This window comes from Tenrec ecaudatus, chromosome 1 (genome assembly GCF_050624435.1).
Source record: "Tenrec ecaudatus isolate mTenEca1 chromosome 1, mTenEca1.hap1, whole genome shotgun sequence".
NCBI lineage: Eukaryota > Metazoa > Chordata > Mammalia > Afrosoricida > Tenrecidae > Tenrec > Tenrec ecaudatus.
This window is the reverse complement of record NC_134530.1, coordinates 137,602,737-137,621,649: the sequence shown is the minus strand read 5'-3', so window position 1 is coordinate 137,621,649 and position 18,913 is coordinate 137,602,737. Positions and strand designations below refer to the sequence as shown.

At 39.1% G+C, this 18,913-nt stretch overlaps 1 protein-coding gene across 1 annotated transcript; it reads right to left on the bottom strand.

Moving 5' to 3' along the window:
- Positions 1–17,940: 17,940 nt before the first annotated feature.
- On the bottom strand, positions 17,941–18,612 carry LOC142436954 (bolA-like protein 3). The gene has a single exon (XM_075540277.1). The coding sequence runs from the start codon at positions 18,586–18,588 to the stop codon at positions 18,256–18,258; it is 333 nt and encodes a 110-aa protein (XP_075396392.1). The 5' UTR covers positions 18,589–18,612; the 3' UTR covers positions 17,941–18,255.
- Positions 18,613–18,913: the final 301 nt, after the last annotated feature.

Below are 18,913 nucleotides of genomic sequence, written 5' to 3'. Positions count from 1 at the left end.
ACTTTTTACATTATAGCTAATCTAGTTTCTTATTTTATATAATTTTTAGTATTTCAGTTTGTCTTTGAGTTTATTATATTGTATCCTCCTTTATAGCTCATGTGTTAGTCTTGGTACTTTAGAGAAACAAATCCACAGAAATTCATGTGTAAGAGTTTTATATAAAGGTTAAGTGTGCATCAAGAAAACATCCAAATCCAGTGCTGCCCAAGCCCACAAGTCCACCATTAACCCATTAACCCATATGTCCAACACCAATCCACAAAGTCCTCCTCCATCTCACAAAACAGACACAGTGATGCCAACTGCAAGAGGAAAACCGAGTCAGTGAATATGTGAACATCTCAACACTAGAAGGGGTCTCCACATGGTTGATCCAGCACCCAGGGCTGCATCAGGGTAGGTCCATGTGGCTTCTCCTTGAGGATGTCTTACAGGAAGTGAGCCTTGCCAGCTGAAGCAGGGAACTGACTAAGGCAGCTGCACCCTGGTCCAACCCTCAGAAAGCAAGAGACCTGAGAACTAGAAAGGTGAGGCTCACTGAGCCATTTATCCCTCTGCCCTTCAATTAACACCACATGTGTTTATCGGCCAGCTTGGCACAATAAACTAACTACCTCAATCCACCTCTTGCCAACCTGGCACATGTGCATAACTCTTTAGCCTCACAATTGCAGTTAAGTAACACCTACACCTTAATCCTATAATCCTATAAATATGTTGCCCCATCTATAAAAGTTTGTAGACCAACCACTTCATACCATTATCCCCCAATTTTGATTATTCAATTTATTTACTGCCCACTTACATCAACCCAGTTCTCTGAGAAGAGAATCATATTTTTCAACATGAAGAGCCTTCATTCCAGTTGGAACCTTGTGAAGTCTGTATCTGTAAGCAAAGTCAAATCCGGACAGACATTAATAAAGTTAGCAACAATATGCACCAGTTCACAGGCTCAAAAATCTCCATCTGGTCAGGCTCTGGTCAACACAATGTGGGCTGCCTCACTCGGCCTGCACAGGGTCCCTGTTGGTTGCCTTGCCTTTAGACCATTGGCTCTCAACCAATACTCAACAAGCCTAGCCCCCTCATGCTAGCTCATGAACTTTGGACCAGTCAAACCACTCTCATTTCTCCATATTTTTCCTGTAAATCAAGTTCACAGGTGTCGGTGGTCAAACTCAACCCATCTCTTTTTTGCTGGATTTCTCCCATGTCCACTCAACAAGTAAATCTAGGTAGTCACCTAGCAAGCATTTCAGCCTGCTCATAGGCTCCTTTTAACATTCAGTCCAGAGAGGAGTTTTCTTCATGGCTCCAGAATTTTTCTAGCTTCTGACAAAGACTACTAGTTCCTGTGCACTCCAAAGCAGAGGGTGGGGCATATATTTTCAAAGCTTTCTTTGAAGAAGTGACCTAAACCCATCTAAAGATCAAATTTTAATGGCTGAAAGCAAATACAAACTTTCTATTTTCCTACTTCCCATATTTTTCCCAGAAAACACCTGAGTAAAGTGTGGCTCTATCTGACCTCTGGCTAGACAAAGAAAAATTACCATGAGGGAGAGGTCAAACAAACATCTAGTCTCCATCTTATGATTTGTTTCTCCAGTACCCCACTCTTGGTACCCTGATGCGTTAGTCTTGATACTTTAGAGAAATCAATCCACAGAAACTCATGTGTAAGAGAGAGTTTTATATATAGGTTAAGTGTGCATCAAGAAAACATCCCAATCCAGTGCTTCCCAAGCCCATAAGTCCACCATTAACCCATTAACCCATATGTCCAACACCAATCCACAAAGTCCTCCTCCATCTCACAAAACAGACACAGTGATGCTGACTGCAAGAGGAAAACCGAGTCAGTGAATATGTGAACATCTCAACACTGGCAGAGGTCTCCACATGGTTGATCCAGCACCCAGGGCTGCATCAGGGTAGGTCCATGTGGCTTCTCCTCAAGGATGTCTTGCAGGAAGTGAGCCTTGCCAGCTGAAGCAGGGAACTGGCTAAGGCAACTGCACCCTGGTCCAACCCTCAGAAAGCAAGAGACCTGAGAACTAGAAAGGTGAGGCTCACTGAGCCATTTATCCCTCTGCCCTTTAATTAACACCACATGTGTTTATCGGCCAGCTTGGCACAATAAACTAACTACATCAACACACATCCTTTAATCATGAATATTGGAAGTCAACATATATATGTTCTTCGGTACTCCATTTAGATATACATTCTTAGACCCTTTTGTTTACTTTTAACATGTTCAACATATAATATTTGCAATGCAAAGATTGGAGCCTGGGAGCAACAAGACAACAAGCAACATCGCTTCTTGCTCTAACATTCTATAATTATAGAATCTGCTCTACTACTCCTATCTCTTTCCCATTCCTTCAATGAAATAATCTAAGTAATATTGAGAATTCTAAATGAGCTTTCTGTCACTTAATAAGAGTATCTAGCTCTGAACTTTTAAAAATTAATCTGCCCTAAAAACTCTGATTTATTTTACATTTTTATCTGTAATAAACAGTCCCTGCAATTTATCATTTTTTTAGTGAGGAGGGTTGGTTGAATATATCAAATGTGCACATCTATATTAGCATCCTATATCTAGGGAAACCACTTCCTCCTACACCAACATGTCCAGGTAACAGCAAAAAGTAATTTTGAAAGTTATATTTAGTATAATTGGAAGTATTCATAGCACAGCTGCAAATCTCTCTAAGTTGTTATAAACCATGCAAAACTACTTCCTCTGTGGCAGTTTGTTGAGCATTTAAATGGAAATTGGAGAACTTAAGCTATCTATTTCAATTCAGCTAGCAATTCTGCAAAGCTTAAAAATCTAAAGTGCCACAGTACTATGAAATTGCAGACTACTAAAAATTTATACAATTGAATTAAAAAATATAAAAACTGCATTCTACCTCATTTTCAAACATGTACTAATCTCTTTTTAAACATACATATTTTACTAAATCCTTTAAGATTTATAATATCCAAATTATGTGTTTTATTTCTTAAATTGTTCATGATATTTATGTGGTCTAATGGAGTTTAAGATGAATTCTGAAAATTCTTATCTCATATTGTTTATCTTTCACAAAACAGAGATGTAATTTTAAGGACTAAATTGTACCTGTCCCAATGATATTTTCAAAAAAGTATGCGAAAGCTGAACATTGGATTAGTAAGATCAGAGTTGATTTATTTTAATTATGATGCTGGCAAAAAACATTCAGAATACAAAGGGCTTGCAGAAGAACAGATCTGTCTTGGAAGTTCCGTCAAAAGGAGAGGATGGTGAAATGTTGTCTCGTGGAACTTTGGAAAAGTTATCATGAGAGAGTAGTCCTTTCCCCTGTGTCTTCCTCTGGGGGCGAATCGCGCCCAATAACACATGGCATTAGTTATCATTCAGAATAGACTCAAAGACAGTTGGTTTGGGCATGAGGGGAGGTTGGTACCTCCTCCTAAGTAAGGAATCCTGGTGTTAAAATGGTTACACCTTAGGCTGTTAACCGCAAGGTCAATAGTTTGAAGCCACCAGCCAACTCTGCAGAAGAATAGGCTTTCTACTCCCATAGTTACAGGCTCAGAAATTCACAGGGGCAGTGCTAACCTGTCCTATAGAGTAGCTATGAACCAGAATTAAATTGATGTCAAAAGATTTGATTTTTCTTCTAGGAATACAATGCTCACCTCTATTCTGTGCATATCAGTGCATTTATCAATATGTTTGCATTATGTATTACTTGCACATAAATCGTCATAAGTTGCATCTTAACATCTAATGAGGGTTCAAATGTTCTTTCAATTGCACCTTATCAATTCATACAAGTTTCTATGTAAAGTACATTTTGTATGAGATCGTATGCTTTCTGTGCTAAGGATATACCACTAAATATAAATATTGCTTGTGTTACTTGTCGTTGAGTTGGCTCAAACATGTGGCAATCTTATTGAAACAGAATAAAATAGTAGTGAGGCCTTAGAAATCTCCAAAGTCTTTGATATGTTTGTGCCCCTGGTAAGTGTGCATCTGAATAATTATGACTATTTCCATTTCCTAAGAGTCTATTTATAAGTATTTTCGAAAATTTTGCATGAAATACTGTTATTGTGCTGATAAACATTTAAAATATTTTCTAAGCAATGGTCTGAAGTATTTCACCCCTATGAAAAACCTACCAGTTCCTCCTTAAAAATGCTTTCTTCAAAACTTTTGGAAACATGAGAACGCAGCCTTGCTTGACCTGTACATGGGCTCACTGTCCTAATTGTATAAAATGTATTTTACTAGCCTTTTGAGTGTTTCTAGCATGTTTGAAATGCCTAGGGACTAGTTTATACTTGCACAGTATTCCTCTTTAAGCAGCAAAATCTAACACACGGGTGACAGGAAGATTCACCTTAATTGGAAATGTATCAGCATTTTTTTGTGTGACATGTAATGACAGAATTGATGGCAAAAAGAGCATGGGCAGACCAGACCTAGCAGTGTGGAGAGTATTCACATCATGAGACAAGTTAATGCTATGTACAGCCAGTATTCCTAAAATAGTTTTCCCTCCTCAAAATAAGGCCTGCCATTTCTTTTTTAAGCTCAAATCTCCTGGATTAAAATTTGACACTCCCAGATAACTCTAATTGCTACAAAGGATGAGCTAAATGATATAAACCTATTCCAAAAATTTAGTCTGACTCCAACTAATTTGCTGGGGAAAAGAGTGTCAAAAGCAATCAGCACTTTCTTGGCCCTGCGTTATCTGTGCCGAAACTCCACGGAAGAGTTTAGAGAAACCTTGGATCTGGAAATAGACTAAAATCACACATTAGAAAATAAAATCCAATCGGTTGCCCTCTGTGGGTTGCCGAGCCCATGTCCACCAGTGTTGGACTGCTACATAAGGTCTCCGTGGCTGTCATCCGCACAGAATCCATCCAACGGGCCTCTTTTCTTCAGAACTGGATGCATTGGAATAGCCAGACTACAGGCTAGCTTTCTATTGTAAGTCTTTTAAGTCACCGAGGGTCCTGAGCCTACACTAAGACCTTCATATTGGTTTATAAGCTTCCTTCTATATATAAAACAAGGGGCTACATTACCTATGCCATGTGAGAAGAAAGTATCAAATCTTTATAAGGATGATTCTAATTTGGCACCAGATTGTATTATCCTTCTCTAGAGTATGGAAAGAGAACAGTTGTCTCACATTCACACCTATGTGGTCCATCATGTAACTACTTATTCTTATTGCTTCTACTCTGCTGTGTATCACTATTCACCTCCTTGCTTGTCACCTGCCAATGTTCATGGGTGGGATGCTGTCTCTTTCTTTAAAGTAGAAGCAGAAGGGTTTACAGAGAGTGGCCTTTTCTTGCCTTGAAACTTTACCCTACCCATGGATTCAATAATGGTTGATGTTTGGGATGAATTAGAGTGAAAAAAGGGGTAATATTTAATGATAGCAAACAATTACCCCTAGAAAAGACAAACACTTAATTCAGAATTTCCCACCAGATATCCATCTTCTTGTATATCATTCTCTATGAGCGCTTATTTCTTCAAAGTGCATATTTGTGGCATCTTAGTTAAATCCAGCTCTCCTGACCATGTTGTGCATGTTATAAGAAACACATTTTGTTTTTTGCTGTTGCTGTTTTTCCAAATCCCCAATGTGCAGTGAGTAACGGATCGCTAGAATTGGCAAAGTTTAAGTTTAAATCCAGGAAGAAATGCCTGTGGTTTAACCTGTGAGGGATTTGCTCAATATATAAATCTATCACATACTTGTGACTTCAGAACATTGGGGAAAATATATTTATATTTTTAAAAGGTAGACATTGAAATGTCATTTATAAAAACAGAAACTTTGTTAGATTTCTTTACAATCATACTAATATATACTTTATTTTGATTGCTTTCTTTTGCTTTAACAAGAGAATATGGATCCCAAAACAATTTCAGTGCTTAGTGATTCTTAAATGTTAGGCCAAGTCCTGCCTGTGTTAGTCCAGATAGACTAGAGAAACAAATTCATAAAACACTCAGGTGTATAAAAGCTTTATTTACAAGAGCAGTTGAATATTGAGAAAACATTCCCGCCCAGTCCAGATCAAGTTCACAAGTCTGATTAATAGCCCATATGTCAGATATCAATTTCAAAAGTCCTCTTCAGACTCCTGAAACACATGCAATGACACCGAATGCAGGAAGATCACAGGCAAGTAGGTGCAAAGTCTTGTGGATCCAGTGGCAGGAGAAGCATCTCAGTGCTGGCAAGGGTCGCCACATCACTTCTCCGGTTCCCAGGGCCAGGGGTCTATCAGCATAGTGCCATGTGTCTTGTCAGTAGACTGTCCCTCAGGGAGAGAGCAGAGAGAGAGGATCTCCCATCTCCAAGGAGGACATGCAGGAATTCCCAGAATCCTCAGAAGAAGGCCAAGCCCACATAGAGGCTCCACCCCTTCACTTGTTATCCTGTCAAATTGACAAAGATTACCTAACTACCACACTGCCTTTGGCCCTGCAATTCAGGTGCCATTGCCTAGAAAAGTGTTCTTTATTCTCTCACTCTTTAGGATGTTATATATTGACTTCCATATTTGTAAAATTATTATGTAGCGCTCTTATGTCACTACTCACATCTACACTTATTCTGTCTTCTCTTCCCAGTACTGTTTTATTGGTTAAATCTATGCTTAGGTTTTTCTATATTATGTCCATGAAAACATTTTTCATGCTGAACCAAATATTTAGCAACCTTGTTTTGCCTTTTTAGACAACAATTTTGACTTTTCAATGTTTTTTTATTTTTTCTTGTATTCTTCAGATCTCTGCTTAAATCTCACAATCTCCAAGAGCTTTATAAGAAGGTTTTTTTAATTCAATTTTATACATGTTGGAAATAGTGAAATCATTTTCTTTTTCCCCCTGAAATGACATTTCTCACAAAACATTCTATCTTCTTAATCCAATAAATACTGGCTTATCTCTAGCCTGCTGGATCCCCATTGTCCTCGGGATTTCTTTGCACTTACATTGAAAATCCGCTAAGTATCTCTTCCATACAGAATTTTCTCTGTTCCAGGACAATTATTTTCTGATGTTCTCACCTTGGTGAAAAGGTATATAGGACTTATGTTATTTAAGTTTTTGCACGTGCTCACAATCACAATTTGGTATGTTCTAAGCTGGAAAGGATTTCAAAACTTTTTTTTTCCTGCTGTGTTCTAACTTCCAATGCAGCTCTTCAGAAGTTGTGTCCCAATCTTACTCTCACTCACTGCCATCTGGTTGATTCCTATTCATAGCTATCTTATTGAACAGGGTAGAATTCCCCCTTTGGTTTCTGAGCCTGTGCTGTTCATAGGAGTAGAAAGCCTCATCTTTTTACCGAGGAGGCATTGCTAGATTAGAATTGCTGAACTTGAGGTTAGCCGTCCAAAGCATAACCCACTCTGCCACCAAGGCTCCTAAGTTAAGACTCATTTAGCAAGTCTCGCTAACTGGTGGCACAGTAGTGAAAGCATTCAGCTGATATCCAAAAGATCTGCAGTTCAAACAAACATAGATATATATAGATAGATGACAGGTTCCTTAAAGTTTTGTACACTGGAAACCTGAGGAGGCAATTCTACCCCCTCTGCCCGGTGTTCTCTATGAGTTGGAATTGACTCCATGGCAAGGGATGGGGTTTGGGGTTCTGACATGCCAACTATGGTGCTCTGGTGATACAATGGGAAAATGATCGTCTGCTAATTGAAAGATTAGACTCCACTGGAGTGCCATCCTCCTGTAAAGATTACAGCCTAAAACACCCTATGAGGCAGAACTACTTTCACACATAGGGCTGTGATGAGTTGAAATCAATTCAGTGGCAAATGCTTTGAGTTATCTTTGGTATGTGCCATCTGCCATCCCTGAGTGGGGCAATAGTTACGTTCATTTTTAAGTACCTTCAGTTGTGAGTCAAGTTGACTCAAGGCAATTGGTTTATTCATCAAGTACTGTACTATATTATTATTCACAAGAAATTTATTAGAAAGTAGTATTACTCCTAATGACAGATGAGGAAATAGGTATGCAAGGAAATTGACCGGTCTCTCGTAGTAGAACACTATTTCATGGTTACAGGACTAAGCTCATTTTACTTTGACGTAGTATGTCACTTAGATTTTTTTGCTCTCTTAAAAAAAGCTGTACAATCACCTTTGTATTTTAGTAATCATAATATTCTAAAATATTATAATGACTGATAACAATATTTTGATTTTCTATAAAATTTAATTTTCTATATAATCTATAAATTTGTAGTTTTAAGTTCAAAGTTATCTCTTTCCTGTTTCGCCAACAGAAATATAAAAGCATTTTAATTACATACAAAATTTCTTGGAATGATTATCTTTTTAAAAAATAAATTGTTCTCATATTTTTCTTCTCTTTTCTTTCTTGGTACCTTTATAATGGGAGACTGCTTAGCTTGAGACTTTTCACATTCCAACTTCTCTACTTAATTTTTGTTTCACATGCATATTCATTTGCCTGTTCCATTTCTGTGTGCATAAATATGTCTATTTCTTTGGGGCTTGGGGTCTTTTTAAAAAACATCTTCACAATGTATCTGTTAATATTCTGCCTCTTTTGTGAAGTTCCCTCTTAAGTACCTTCAAGAATCTTGTGTCTTGGTTATATCTTTGAAAATATCTAGTACTTCTCATTATATTATAGAAGAGTGCCAGTGATTTTGTACTTCTGTGGATTTTTTAGCTTTTATTGTTCTTGCTTTTATTCTTTTATAATTACTTGGCAGTTGCTTCCTTTTTAATTATTATTCATTTTTTATTATGAGAAGATCCTACATTCAATTAAAATCAGTTACAACTCTGTGTGTGTGTGTGTGTGTTTGGGGAAGCATGAACAATTTCAATTTCTGCATGTTATTTTAGCAAGAATACTGATGTTATAGTGTGCTTCCTAAGAGCTACAATTATATTGGTATAATTGGTATAGTTCATTTGCTTGCTTCTCAGCACCTTTGTCAGAATGAGCAGAAAATCTATATATTTTATTCTGAAGCTTTGTGTGTTACAGATTTTTTTCATGTTGTTCAAGAGAGCATTTCATTTCCCCTTCAGTTAGTATCGTCATTGGATTGTCAAATCGGGCACATAAATCAGATAGTACCCTAGTATCAACCTTTAATAATAATAATCTTACAGATACAGTTAATCAAAAAGCTCAGACAAAACAGAGATCTGAGATATCAGGGCAGCTGTCCAGACCTTGAAGTAGACATGCATCTCTAGCACAGAATAATCAATGAGATCTCTAAATAGAATGAACAGAGTGACTTTACCCAGGCAGCAACCAAAACAGTTGTTGTGAGGTTGATTCCAATTCCTGGCACCCCCTATGTGTGAAAGTAGAATTGTGTGCCATAGTTTCCAGTAGATGGTTTTTTGAAATAGATTGCCGGACTTCTATTCAGAGACACTTCTGGATGCATGCCTACATTCAAGTTTTCAGCTGGTAACCAAGTGTGTTAGTCTGGGTACTTAGAGAAACAAATCCACAGAAACTCATATGTACAAGAGAGAGTTTTATGTACAGGGTAAGTGCACACCAAGAAAACATCCCAACCCAGTGCTGTCCAAGCCCACAAGTTCAACATTACCCCATATGTCCAACACCAATCCACAAACTCCTTCTCCATCTCACAAAACACACACTATGACACTGATTGCCAGAGGAAAGCCAAATCAGTGAGCATGTAAGTATCTCAGTGCTGGCAGGAGTCTCCACACGGGTGCTCCAGCATCCAGGGCTGCATCGGGGTAGGTACATGTGGCTTCTCCTCAGGGACATATTGCAGGAAGTGAGCCTTGACAGCTGAAGCAGAGAACTGGCTAAGGCAGCTGAAGCCTGGTCCAACCATCAGAAAGCAAGAGACTCGAGAACTCCAAAGACGAGGCTGACCAAACCATTTATCTCTCTGCCCTTCAATTAGCCCGCATGTGTTTATTGGCCAGGTTGGCATAATAAATATTAACTATCTCACCAAGTATTCAACCATTTTAAGCTCAAACAACAGGAACATTTAAATGATAAAATATCTCTATTTTATATGCTAAGGTCACATATTCTATATTTCATTGTTGCCATGTGAAATTTCTTAATAGGGGTCTTCTCCTTTATGCAGGAGAGAGCTTTGAAATCAGGGGAGTGACAGAGAGCAGCAGAAACAGGAGCCAGAGCATGAGACAGAGCAATGGACTCTCCAAGCCACACAGCAAGTAAAGCTGAGTGCTTTGGGGCAGGAGACAGGTTTATGGAATAGAGTGCTTCTGGGCATTTAATGCCAGGAGAGGGGGTCTCAGATCCATGGAGCTGGATCTAAGTATTTTGGAGTTGAGACTTGCAGCAAAATGGCATGTCCTTTAGATATTTATTCCCAAAAAACTAACACAATGCCACTAAATCCATTCTGACTGACAGTAACCCAATAGTACAGAATAGAACTGCTCTTGGCTGTTTAGGAGACTGTAACCCCTTATGGGAGTAGAAAGCTTCATCTGTCTACCTCACAGCAGCTGGTGGTTTCAAACTGCTAGTCTTGCAGTTAGCTGTCCAGTGTGTTGCCCACTATGACAGCAGAGCTCCTCTTGGAAAGTTTGTAGCAAGTCCAGATCAAACAACTGTGTCCTGAGCATATCCACCTGAATTGGAATACGTTAACCTACACAATAAACCACATAATCATGAGCACTCTCTCTCAGGTCTGTAGGGTCATTGTAATGAATTATAGAACCTATGTGACAGAACACTTTCTAATTCATAACTCTGCTTAATATTTTCTTCAAACTAATTTGTTTTATTCTCTTTTAACAGTTTTATTTATATATAATTTACATACCATACAATTCAATAGTTTAAATGTATTTTAAAAATTTGTCCCATCATCACCACAATTTAAGAATATTTTCTTCATTCTTGCATTCATTATTCTTAGCTGCCATAATCCTAAAAATCTATAAATCTAGTTCTGTCTCTGTAGATTTGAGTATCCTTTATTTCATATAAGGGAAAATGATACAAAACAAAAACACCTAATGACAACAAAATAAAAGACAAAAACTTCAAACTTAAGTATTTTATTCTCTAATGAAAAGATTCAAGGAGCTTTTGAGAGGGAAACAATTAACTATAATATTGTTTTAAATTTTAAATGTATATTAATTAAACAAAGAAATTTAAATAGGTGTAAAAAATCCGAGATTAATCTTTTTATACTTATTCTACTATTTAAAATCTATCCAAGGTGTCATATTTTATTTTCAGTGATAAGGTAAAAATATTGTAATTTAATATCTCAGTATTTGTATATGCAATTTTGGATTAACCTATAAGCGATATAAATATACAAAAAGTTTAGGGGCAAGAGAGTTACAGGCCATTTTCTATGAAAGCAGTGTTTCTATTACTGGCTGACATTTCTCCCTGGGAAAAGCTGGAACAAGCTAGGACAAGAGTGCTATACTTTATCCTGGATTATGGACATTTTTAATTGCCGGAGGTGAAGAAGGGTGCAAGGAGTTGGTTTTTGTTTAGAGGTTACTTTTCTGAATATGTTTTGGAAGCTATCTAAAAGATAGGTTCACTAGATCAAGAGCCATAGAAGCTAATTAAAAGATAGGTTCACTAGAGCAAGAGCCATACTTCATTTGTATTCCTCTCATACGTAGCTTTACACGTTGCTTATAACAGGAAGCATCCAGGTGTGTATACTTTGTACTGATGTCATTATGTGACAGATATTTTGACAATATATTTTCATTACTATTATCTCAATTTGTATATCTCAATTTAAATTTTTAATTTTCATTTGTATGTCATTCAACTCTAAGGGCCTCTTTTCTTCTTTTTTGTCTTCTATTTCTTTGTTTTAAAAACATTTTATTAGGGGCTTGTACAACTCATCACAATCTATACATCCATCCACTGTGTCAAGCACATTTGTGCATTTGTTGCAATCACAATTTTCAAAACAATTTTTTCTACTAAAGACTTTGGTATCAGCTCCTCATTTTTTCACTCCCTTCCCCACCCTCCCTCATGAACCCTTGAAAATTTATTAAAAAAATGTTCATGTCTTACACTGATCGATGTATCTTTTTACCCCCTTTTCTGTTATCCATCCACCTCGGGAGGATTATATGGAGATCATTGTGATCAGTTCACTCTTTCTTCCTCCACCTTCCCCTTACCTTCTTGGTATCATTACTCTCAATATCAGTCCTGAAGGCTTTTATCTGTCCTGGATTACTGATCTTCTCTGTACTTTTATATGTGCTCTGGTCTAGCTAGATATGTAAATTGGGGCCATGTAGAATTTGGGGTCATGATAACAGAAGGGAGGAAGCATTAAAAAACTAGAGGAAAGTTATATGTTTCATCGGTGCTAAACTGCACCCTGGCTGGCTCATCTCTTCCTAGTGACGCTTCTGTAAGGAGATATCCAATTGTCTACAGATGGGCTTTAGGTATGTACTCCACACTCCCCCTCATTCACAATAATATGATTTTGTGTTCTGGGTCTTTGATACCTAATACTTGATCCCATCGATGCCTTGATATCATACATGCTTCTGTGCTTCTTCAATGTGGACTTTGTTGCTTCTCAGCTAGATGGTTGCTTGTTTAACTTCAAGTCTTTAAGACCTTAGTCACTATATGTTCTGATAGCCGGGCACCATCAGTTTTCTTCACATTTGTTTATGCACCCATTTTGTCTTCAGTGATTGTGTCAGGAAGGTAAACATCATGGAATGGCAGGTTTTTAGAATAAAGTGTTCTTGCATTGAAGGAATACTTGAGTAGAAGCCCAATGTCTGTCTGCTACTTTAATACTACACCTATAAATATATGTACATAGATCTCTTTATCATTATATATAAATATTTTACATATCACATGACTATATTTAGACCTCACTAAATGCCCTTTGCCTCCTAGTTCTTTCCTCTATTTCTGTTTATTTCCTCTTGTCCCTCTATCATGCTCAGCCTTCATTCGGGTTTCAGTAATTTCTCTCGGTTATATTACTCTTGATTAATCCTGACCAGGCCTCTTACACCCTTTTCGCCATTGATTTTAGATCACTTGTTGTTCCCTTGTCCCGGGTTTGTTAACACCCACTTCCTTTCCCCACCCCACAGTTTCCTGTGCCCCTCTGGAACTGTTGGTCCCATTGTTTGCTCCTCCAGATTTTTATCCCACCTATCTTATCTAGATAGACATGCAGGGGCAATAATAAGTACCAAAAATGACACAGCAAAACAGCAAAAGAAAACAAAATAACAACAACAAAAGAAAGAAAGAAAATCCTATAAATAGTCCAAGATCTGTTTGTTGACATTTGTGAATGTTTTCTTCTTGTCTGATGGGGTGCCATTACCTGGCTCCAAAGTCTACTTTTGGTATTTCCCGGGGACTTCATTGCTTTGTTTCTCTTTCTGCTCTGTTGCATGACCTTAGTGTTTCTACATGATGTGGTGGAGTTGGATCAGGCACAATTCCCACACTGTCTCTAGTGTTGTCCCTCATAGCACTATGTTTCAGTAAGAAATGTTGTGTCTCATTGTGGGTCAGGTCCTATGGTCTTCTCTGTGCATTGGCTGCTCTGAGCAGGAATATCATCCTCGGCGCGTGGTGGACCAGGATCTGTTCCACTCTCTCCCCTTCCCTGTTCCTTTTCTCCTGTATGTTTTTATCAAACTCACCCCTCTCCCTGAGCTGTAGCTTCAGTGCTGTCCTCTGCAGTAAATTCTTATGGGGAGAGGGGATGTTTCCACGTAGTTATGATTGGTGCCGTCCCCGCAGACCTATCTATTGGTTTCCTGCATCATGAAAGTATGTTGCGTTCACATCTTGGCACATTGGATTGAAGCTTGGTCCCTCTCTCCCTCTCTTGTGGATATATAAACATCACCCTCCCCTTGAGTAAGTTAGTGTCCTATTCCCCTGCTACCAATGTCTTCTTTTTCTCTTGTCCCTTCCTTTTTTAATTTGGCTACCACAAAAATCCCTGAATTAGTTTTGCCAGAGGAATGTCAATTTTTTTAATCCTTTCGGAGAACCAACTTTTAACTGCATTAATTTTTCCCATAGTTTTCTTGTTTTTCCGTCTCATGAATTTCAGCCCTGATTTTTATTTTATTTTATTTTGCTATTAGTAGAATTGTTTTATTGACTCTGCTCTAATTGCTATAAATTTTGTGTCAGCATCACAATCACAAGTTTGCACGTATTGATATTAAACTTCCTCTGATAACAGCCTTTGTTATGTCCCAAAAGTTTTTGGTACAAGGTTTTCTCATTCTCTGTTTCCATAAACTTCCTTATTTCATCTCTGATCTGGGGCAGTACCCACGGATTTTGCAATAGTTATTCTTCTTCCAAGTGTTTTCCCTTGCTTTCTTAATTGTCCTTTTGTTGATTTCCGACTTTGTGGCACAGTAATAGGAGAGAGAATTTTTATTGATCTCTGTGCTTGAGTTTACACAGATTCAGCTTGTGTCCCAGCATGTGGTCTATCTTCGAGTATGTGCCATATGGGGTTGAAAAGAATGTGAATATATTTTGTATTTGGGTGAAAAGTTCTGAAAATATCTATCAAGTCAGGTCATCTAATCGTAATGTTTAGATCTATGGCCTCCTTGTTAAGCTTTTTTCCTAGAGAGTGGTGTATTAAAGTCACCTACTATAATTGTTGAGCCTATAATTCCTTTCTTCATCTTTTGGAACATTTGACAAATATTTCAGGTCTCTCATTGGACATGTATAAATGTATTATGCTCACTGGTTCATGGTCTACTGTTCCCTTGATCATTATATAGTACCTCTCCTTATCTATTGTTTATGCTTGCACCTTATAATCAATTTGTCCAAGGTTAGGATTGAAACCCCTACTTTTTTTGAATTGCCATTTGCTTGATATATTTTCTCCAGCCTGTTATTCTCAGCCTATTTTTTGTCTGTAATCTTCCTATGTGTCTCCTGTAGGCAACGGATTGTGTTTTCTATGCCAGTCTGCTAGCCTCTGCCTTTTAATGGCTGATTTTAGTCAATTGATATTCAGGGTTATTACATCTATCTGTGGACTCTGTGATGTCATTGTATACCTACTGTGTTGGGTGTTTTTTTCCCTCCATTTCTAATCAGTGGTGTGTGTGTGTGTGTGTGTGTGTGAGTGTTTCATTCTTGACTTCTTTCCACCCTTAAACCAATACTATCTCAGGGGGGTATTTTCTCTTTGTTGCTCTCTGGGTGGGCATGTTCTATGTGGCAGTCTCTTATTTGTGCTCAGTGAGTGCCATTCTTCTGCCCATATTAGGTCAGCAAGGAGTTTTTGTAGTGTTGGGTTTCTTTTAACATATTCTTTGGGTTTTTCCTTGTCTGGGAAGACTCTTACTTCTCCATCTATCTTGATAGATAATTTGACTGGATGGAATATTCTTAGGTTTGCATTATTTTCCTTCAATTTTGAAATATGTTACTACACTCTCTCTTCTTTTTCAAAGTGTCCACTGATAGGTCTGACTATATTCTTATTTGGGTACCTTTATAGGTGACTGCTTATTTTTTCCTAGCTCTTCTCATGATTTTCTCCTTTTCCTCAAAGTTGGATGTTTTAACTATTATATGCCCTGGTAACTTCTTGGGATTAAATCTAGCTGGTCTTCTTTCAGCCTCCTAAATGTTTTCCTGGTTTTCATTAATTAAGCTGAGGAAGTTTTCCTTCAAGAATTCCCTCACTATTTTTGCTGTTGACTCCTTTGTTGTGTTTTCCTCTGGTAATCCTATTATTCTGATGCTGTTCCTCTTCATAGGATCAGACATAGCTCTTGGGATTTCTTCAACTTCTCTGATGATCTTATTTGGCTTTTTTCACATATGGCTTTTTTTTTAGACTTGGGTGGATGACATATTGAGAATACATAGTTTCATATTTCCCTTTTTTAAGGTTTTTTAAATTAGGTCAATTGAGGGCTCTTACAACTCATCACAATCCATACATATATCAATTGTATAAAGCACATCTGCACACTTGCTACCCTGATCATTCTCAAAACATTCACTCTCCATGTAAGCCCCTCTTGTTAAAGTCTGTTTGGCTTTCCCCTAGGTCACTGGCATAATTTGTCTCCTCCAGTTGGTTGGCAAAGTCTGTGAATTTGCTACCGGGTTTCGTTAGCTCGTCCCTTAGCTCTTGTATTTCCCTTTTTGGTGTATGGTCTTTATCTCCTCTATCATCCTTTTCTGAATTGCCTTACTCATATCATATATTACTCCAAGTAGCATTCTTAAGATCTATTTCTGTGGCAGATCAATGTTTGCTTCTTCTCTGCACATTGTTAGGTTCAGAACTTCTTCTGACATTGCCTTTTATTTCTCCTTTTTTTGAATTGAGGTCACTGGGGATGATTGCTGTTTTAGTTTTGTTATTTTATAGCAGCAGTTTCAACCTGTGGTCAAATGACCTTTTTGGGTCAAACGACCTTTTCACAAGGTTACTTGATTCATAAAAGTAGCAATATTATAGTTATGAAGTAGCAATAAAAATATTTTTTTGTTTGGGAGGGCACCACATCACAAGGAAATGTATTAAAGGGTTGTGGAATTAGGAAGGTTGAGAACCACTGTTTTAGAGGAGCCCAGAGCCATTTTTCAGAAAAAAGTTCACCGGGCTCTCTCTGGGAGACTCGTAGGAATGCTTCTTCAAACTGCCTGCAGCTAATTGTACTCTGGGTTTTGGAAACCACTTTATTCTCCTGTGGTTTCACTCTTTCCCTAGTCAACTAATATCCTCTTATTTGGAGGGCAAATTGGATTGTCCTTTCTGGGGACACTGTATGGGTGGTTGTGGACCCACAAGGGTGGTTCGACACAGGATGATCTCACAGGAAGCCATGATCTTTTGGCCCATGGCGGCTTGGGGCACTGCAGAATGCATGTGAAGGTGGTTGCTGCACTAGGAGTGCTGGAGAGGGCTGGTGGGTGTGTCTGCTTTGGTGTAGAGCTCTGCAGATGGTGGATGAAATTCCTTAGTCAGCTGGGTTGGGCAGAGTTTCTTGTAGCAGCATGGAACATCACAGAGTGTTTGTGGAGCAGCCTTGGGCCAATATGAAGCACTACAGCTAGTAGGAGGAAGTTTCCTGAGCCATGTCGGATTGCCAGAGATTGTCAAGGGCTCCCCAAGCTATATGGAGCACTGTGGAGGCAGGAAGGATTTCCCCAGCCTCATGTTACACTATAGAGGATGTAGCTCACCCAGGTGGGAGGAGGGCAGGTGTAATTTTCCTAGGCTAAGCAGAGTGGCCTGGAGGTCAGCAGTGGTGTGTGAGGAGAAAGAGAAGAAAACTGACTGTGCTGAGATTGTTGTGCAAAAGAGAGAAGAGATAAACTAAAGATATAGCTGAGCCTTGTTTGCCTGACCATGGGGATAGATAGGTTTAAACCAAGCCCAGAGGTGGCAGCAATCTGTGGCTGTGTTAAAGTAAAGTCCTGGACTGGCCAAAGGATCCCAGTTGTGGCCGAGAATGTGGCAGGGCTAAGGTTAAGCCTTAGCAAGCCTCCACACTGGTAAACCAAAAGCCCACAGCTCCTCAAAACCTAGTGGATCTGTGCTATTTACCTTTATGGTGCTCCTCTTGTGACCCGGCAGTGTAGAATTTCCCTCTCAGTTGGTCTCCTCTGCTGATTTCTGCAGAATCCCTCTGGTATGTACTATTCAGTTGCCATCTTTGCAGAAATCCTCTGTAAACATTCTTTTCTTTTTTTTTTGTTTTTTTTTTTTGTTTTTTTTTTGGTTTTTTTTTTTACATAGCCATACAGGATATATAAATGTATTTATTATATATATCTATATCTATAGCTGTGTAAAGACTGTCTCTTCACGAGACACAGCCAGCCGGCACTCCGTCCGCCTCTGCAGCAGGACAACACTGTCCAGAGGCGCTCGCTCGGGCAGAAGGCGCGGGAAGCAGTCCCGACCACCTCTCCAGCTTCCGCGCCTGGTGCCTTTCACGGACATCTGAATAGATAACCTCTCCCTCTCGAATGGTAACTTGGAATTGGCTATGAACATAGCAGGTCAAGCTTTCGGCCAGTGCCTGGGGGAGCCTGGTGGCGAGTCGCGGTCGCTCAGGGTCTCGGTGGCAGAGGCTGCAGCAGGCGTCCGTGGCTCAGCGTTTGGGGACGGAGGTGAAGATGCGCAGTCCGTGCATGCCTTTGATTTCTTCCTTCAGGGCCTGGTTAACCATCTGGTGCTGCTGCACAGGCCGCTTCTCCTTGAAGTCTTCTGACTCGATGTGGATCTCATACATGGCCCCGCAGCCCCCTGAAATGTCGGTGACTTTGATAGCGGTGGCTCGAGGAAAGTTTGCTTTGAGCACCTCGGTCACTCGGTGCTCCCCTGCCGTCTGGGAGGCAAACATCCGATGGGCACTGTGCAGAAGAGGAAGCCCGCGGATCCCGCGGAGCACAGGCGCCGCCGCGGCCGGGCCCCACGCCGCCATGCCGGCCGACGCGGCCCGCCGCCCGAGGTCCACATTCTTTTCAATGAGTTAAAAGAAGACAAACTATTCTGTCTAGAATAGGGAAAAAGAAGTAATCAGCAAAATAAAAAAAGGAAAATAAATCTACTCAAATTAAATTAAATTTCACAGAGGCCTGACATTGACAGAATACAAGCGTTTGAGTTAGAATTGATCATAATACCTAAATTAACACTCACATAACCTGTGCCACTTAGAATCAGAGGTTTCATTTTGCATCTCATTTTAACAGAAAAAGCAGTCTTCCTTAAAAGATTCCCAAAATCCATTTTCAATTACAATGTGG

Excerpts from the sequence above, each read along its gene's own strand:
- LOC142436954 (XM_075540277.1), bottom strand. The coding sequence starts at position 18,588 with ATGGCGGCGTGGGGCCCGGCCGCGGCGGCGCCTGTGCTCCGCGGGATC.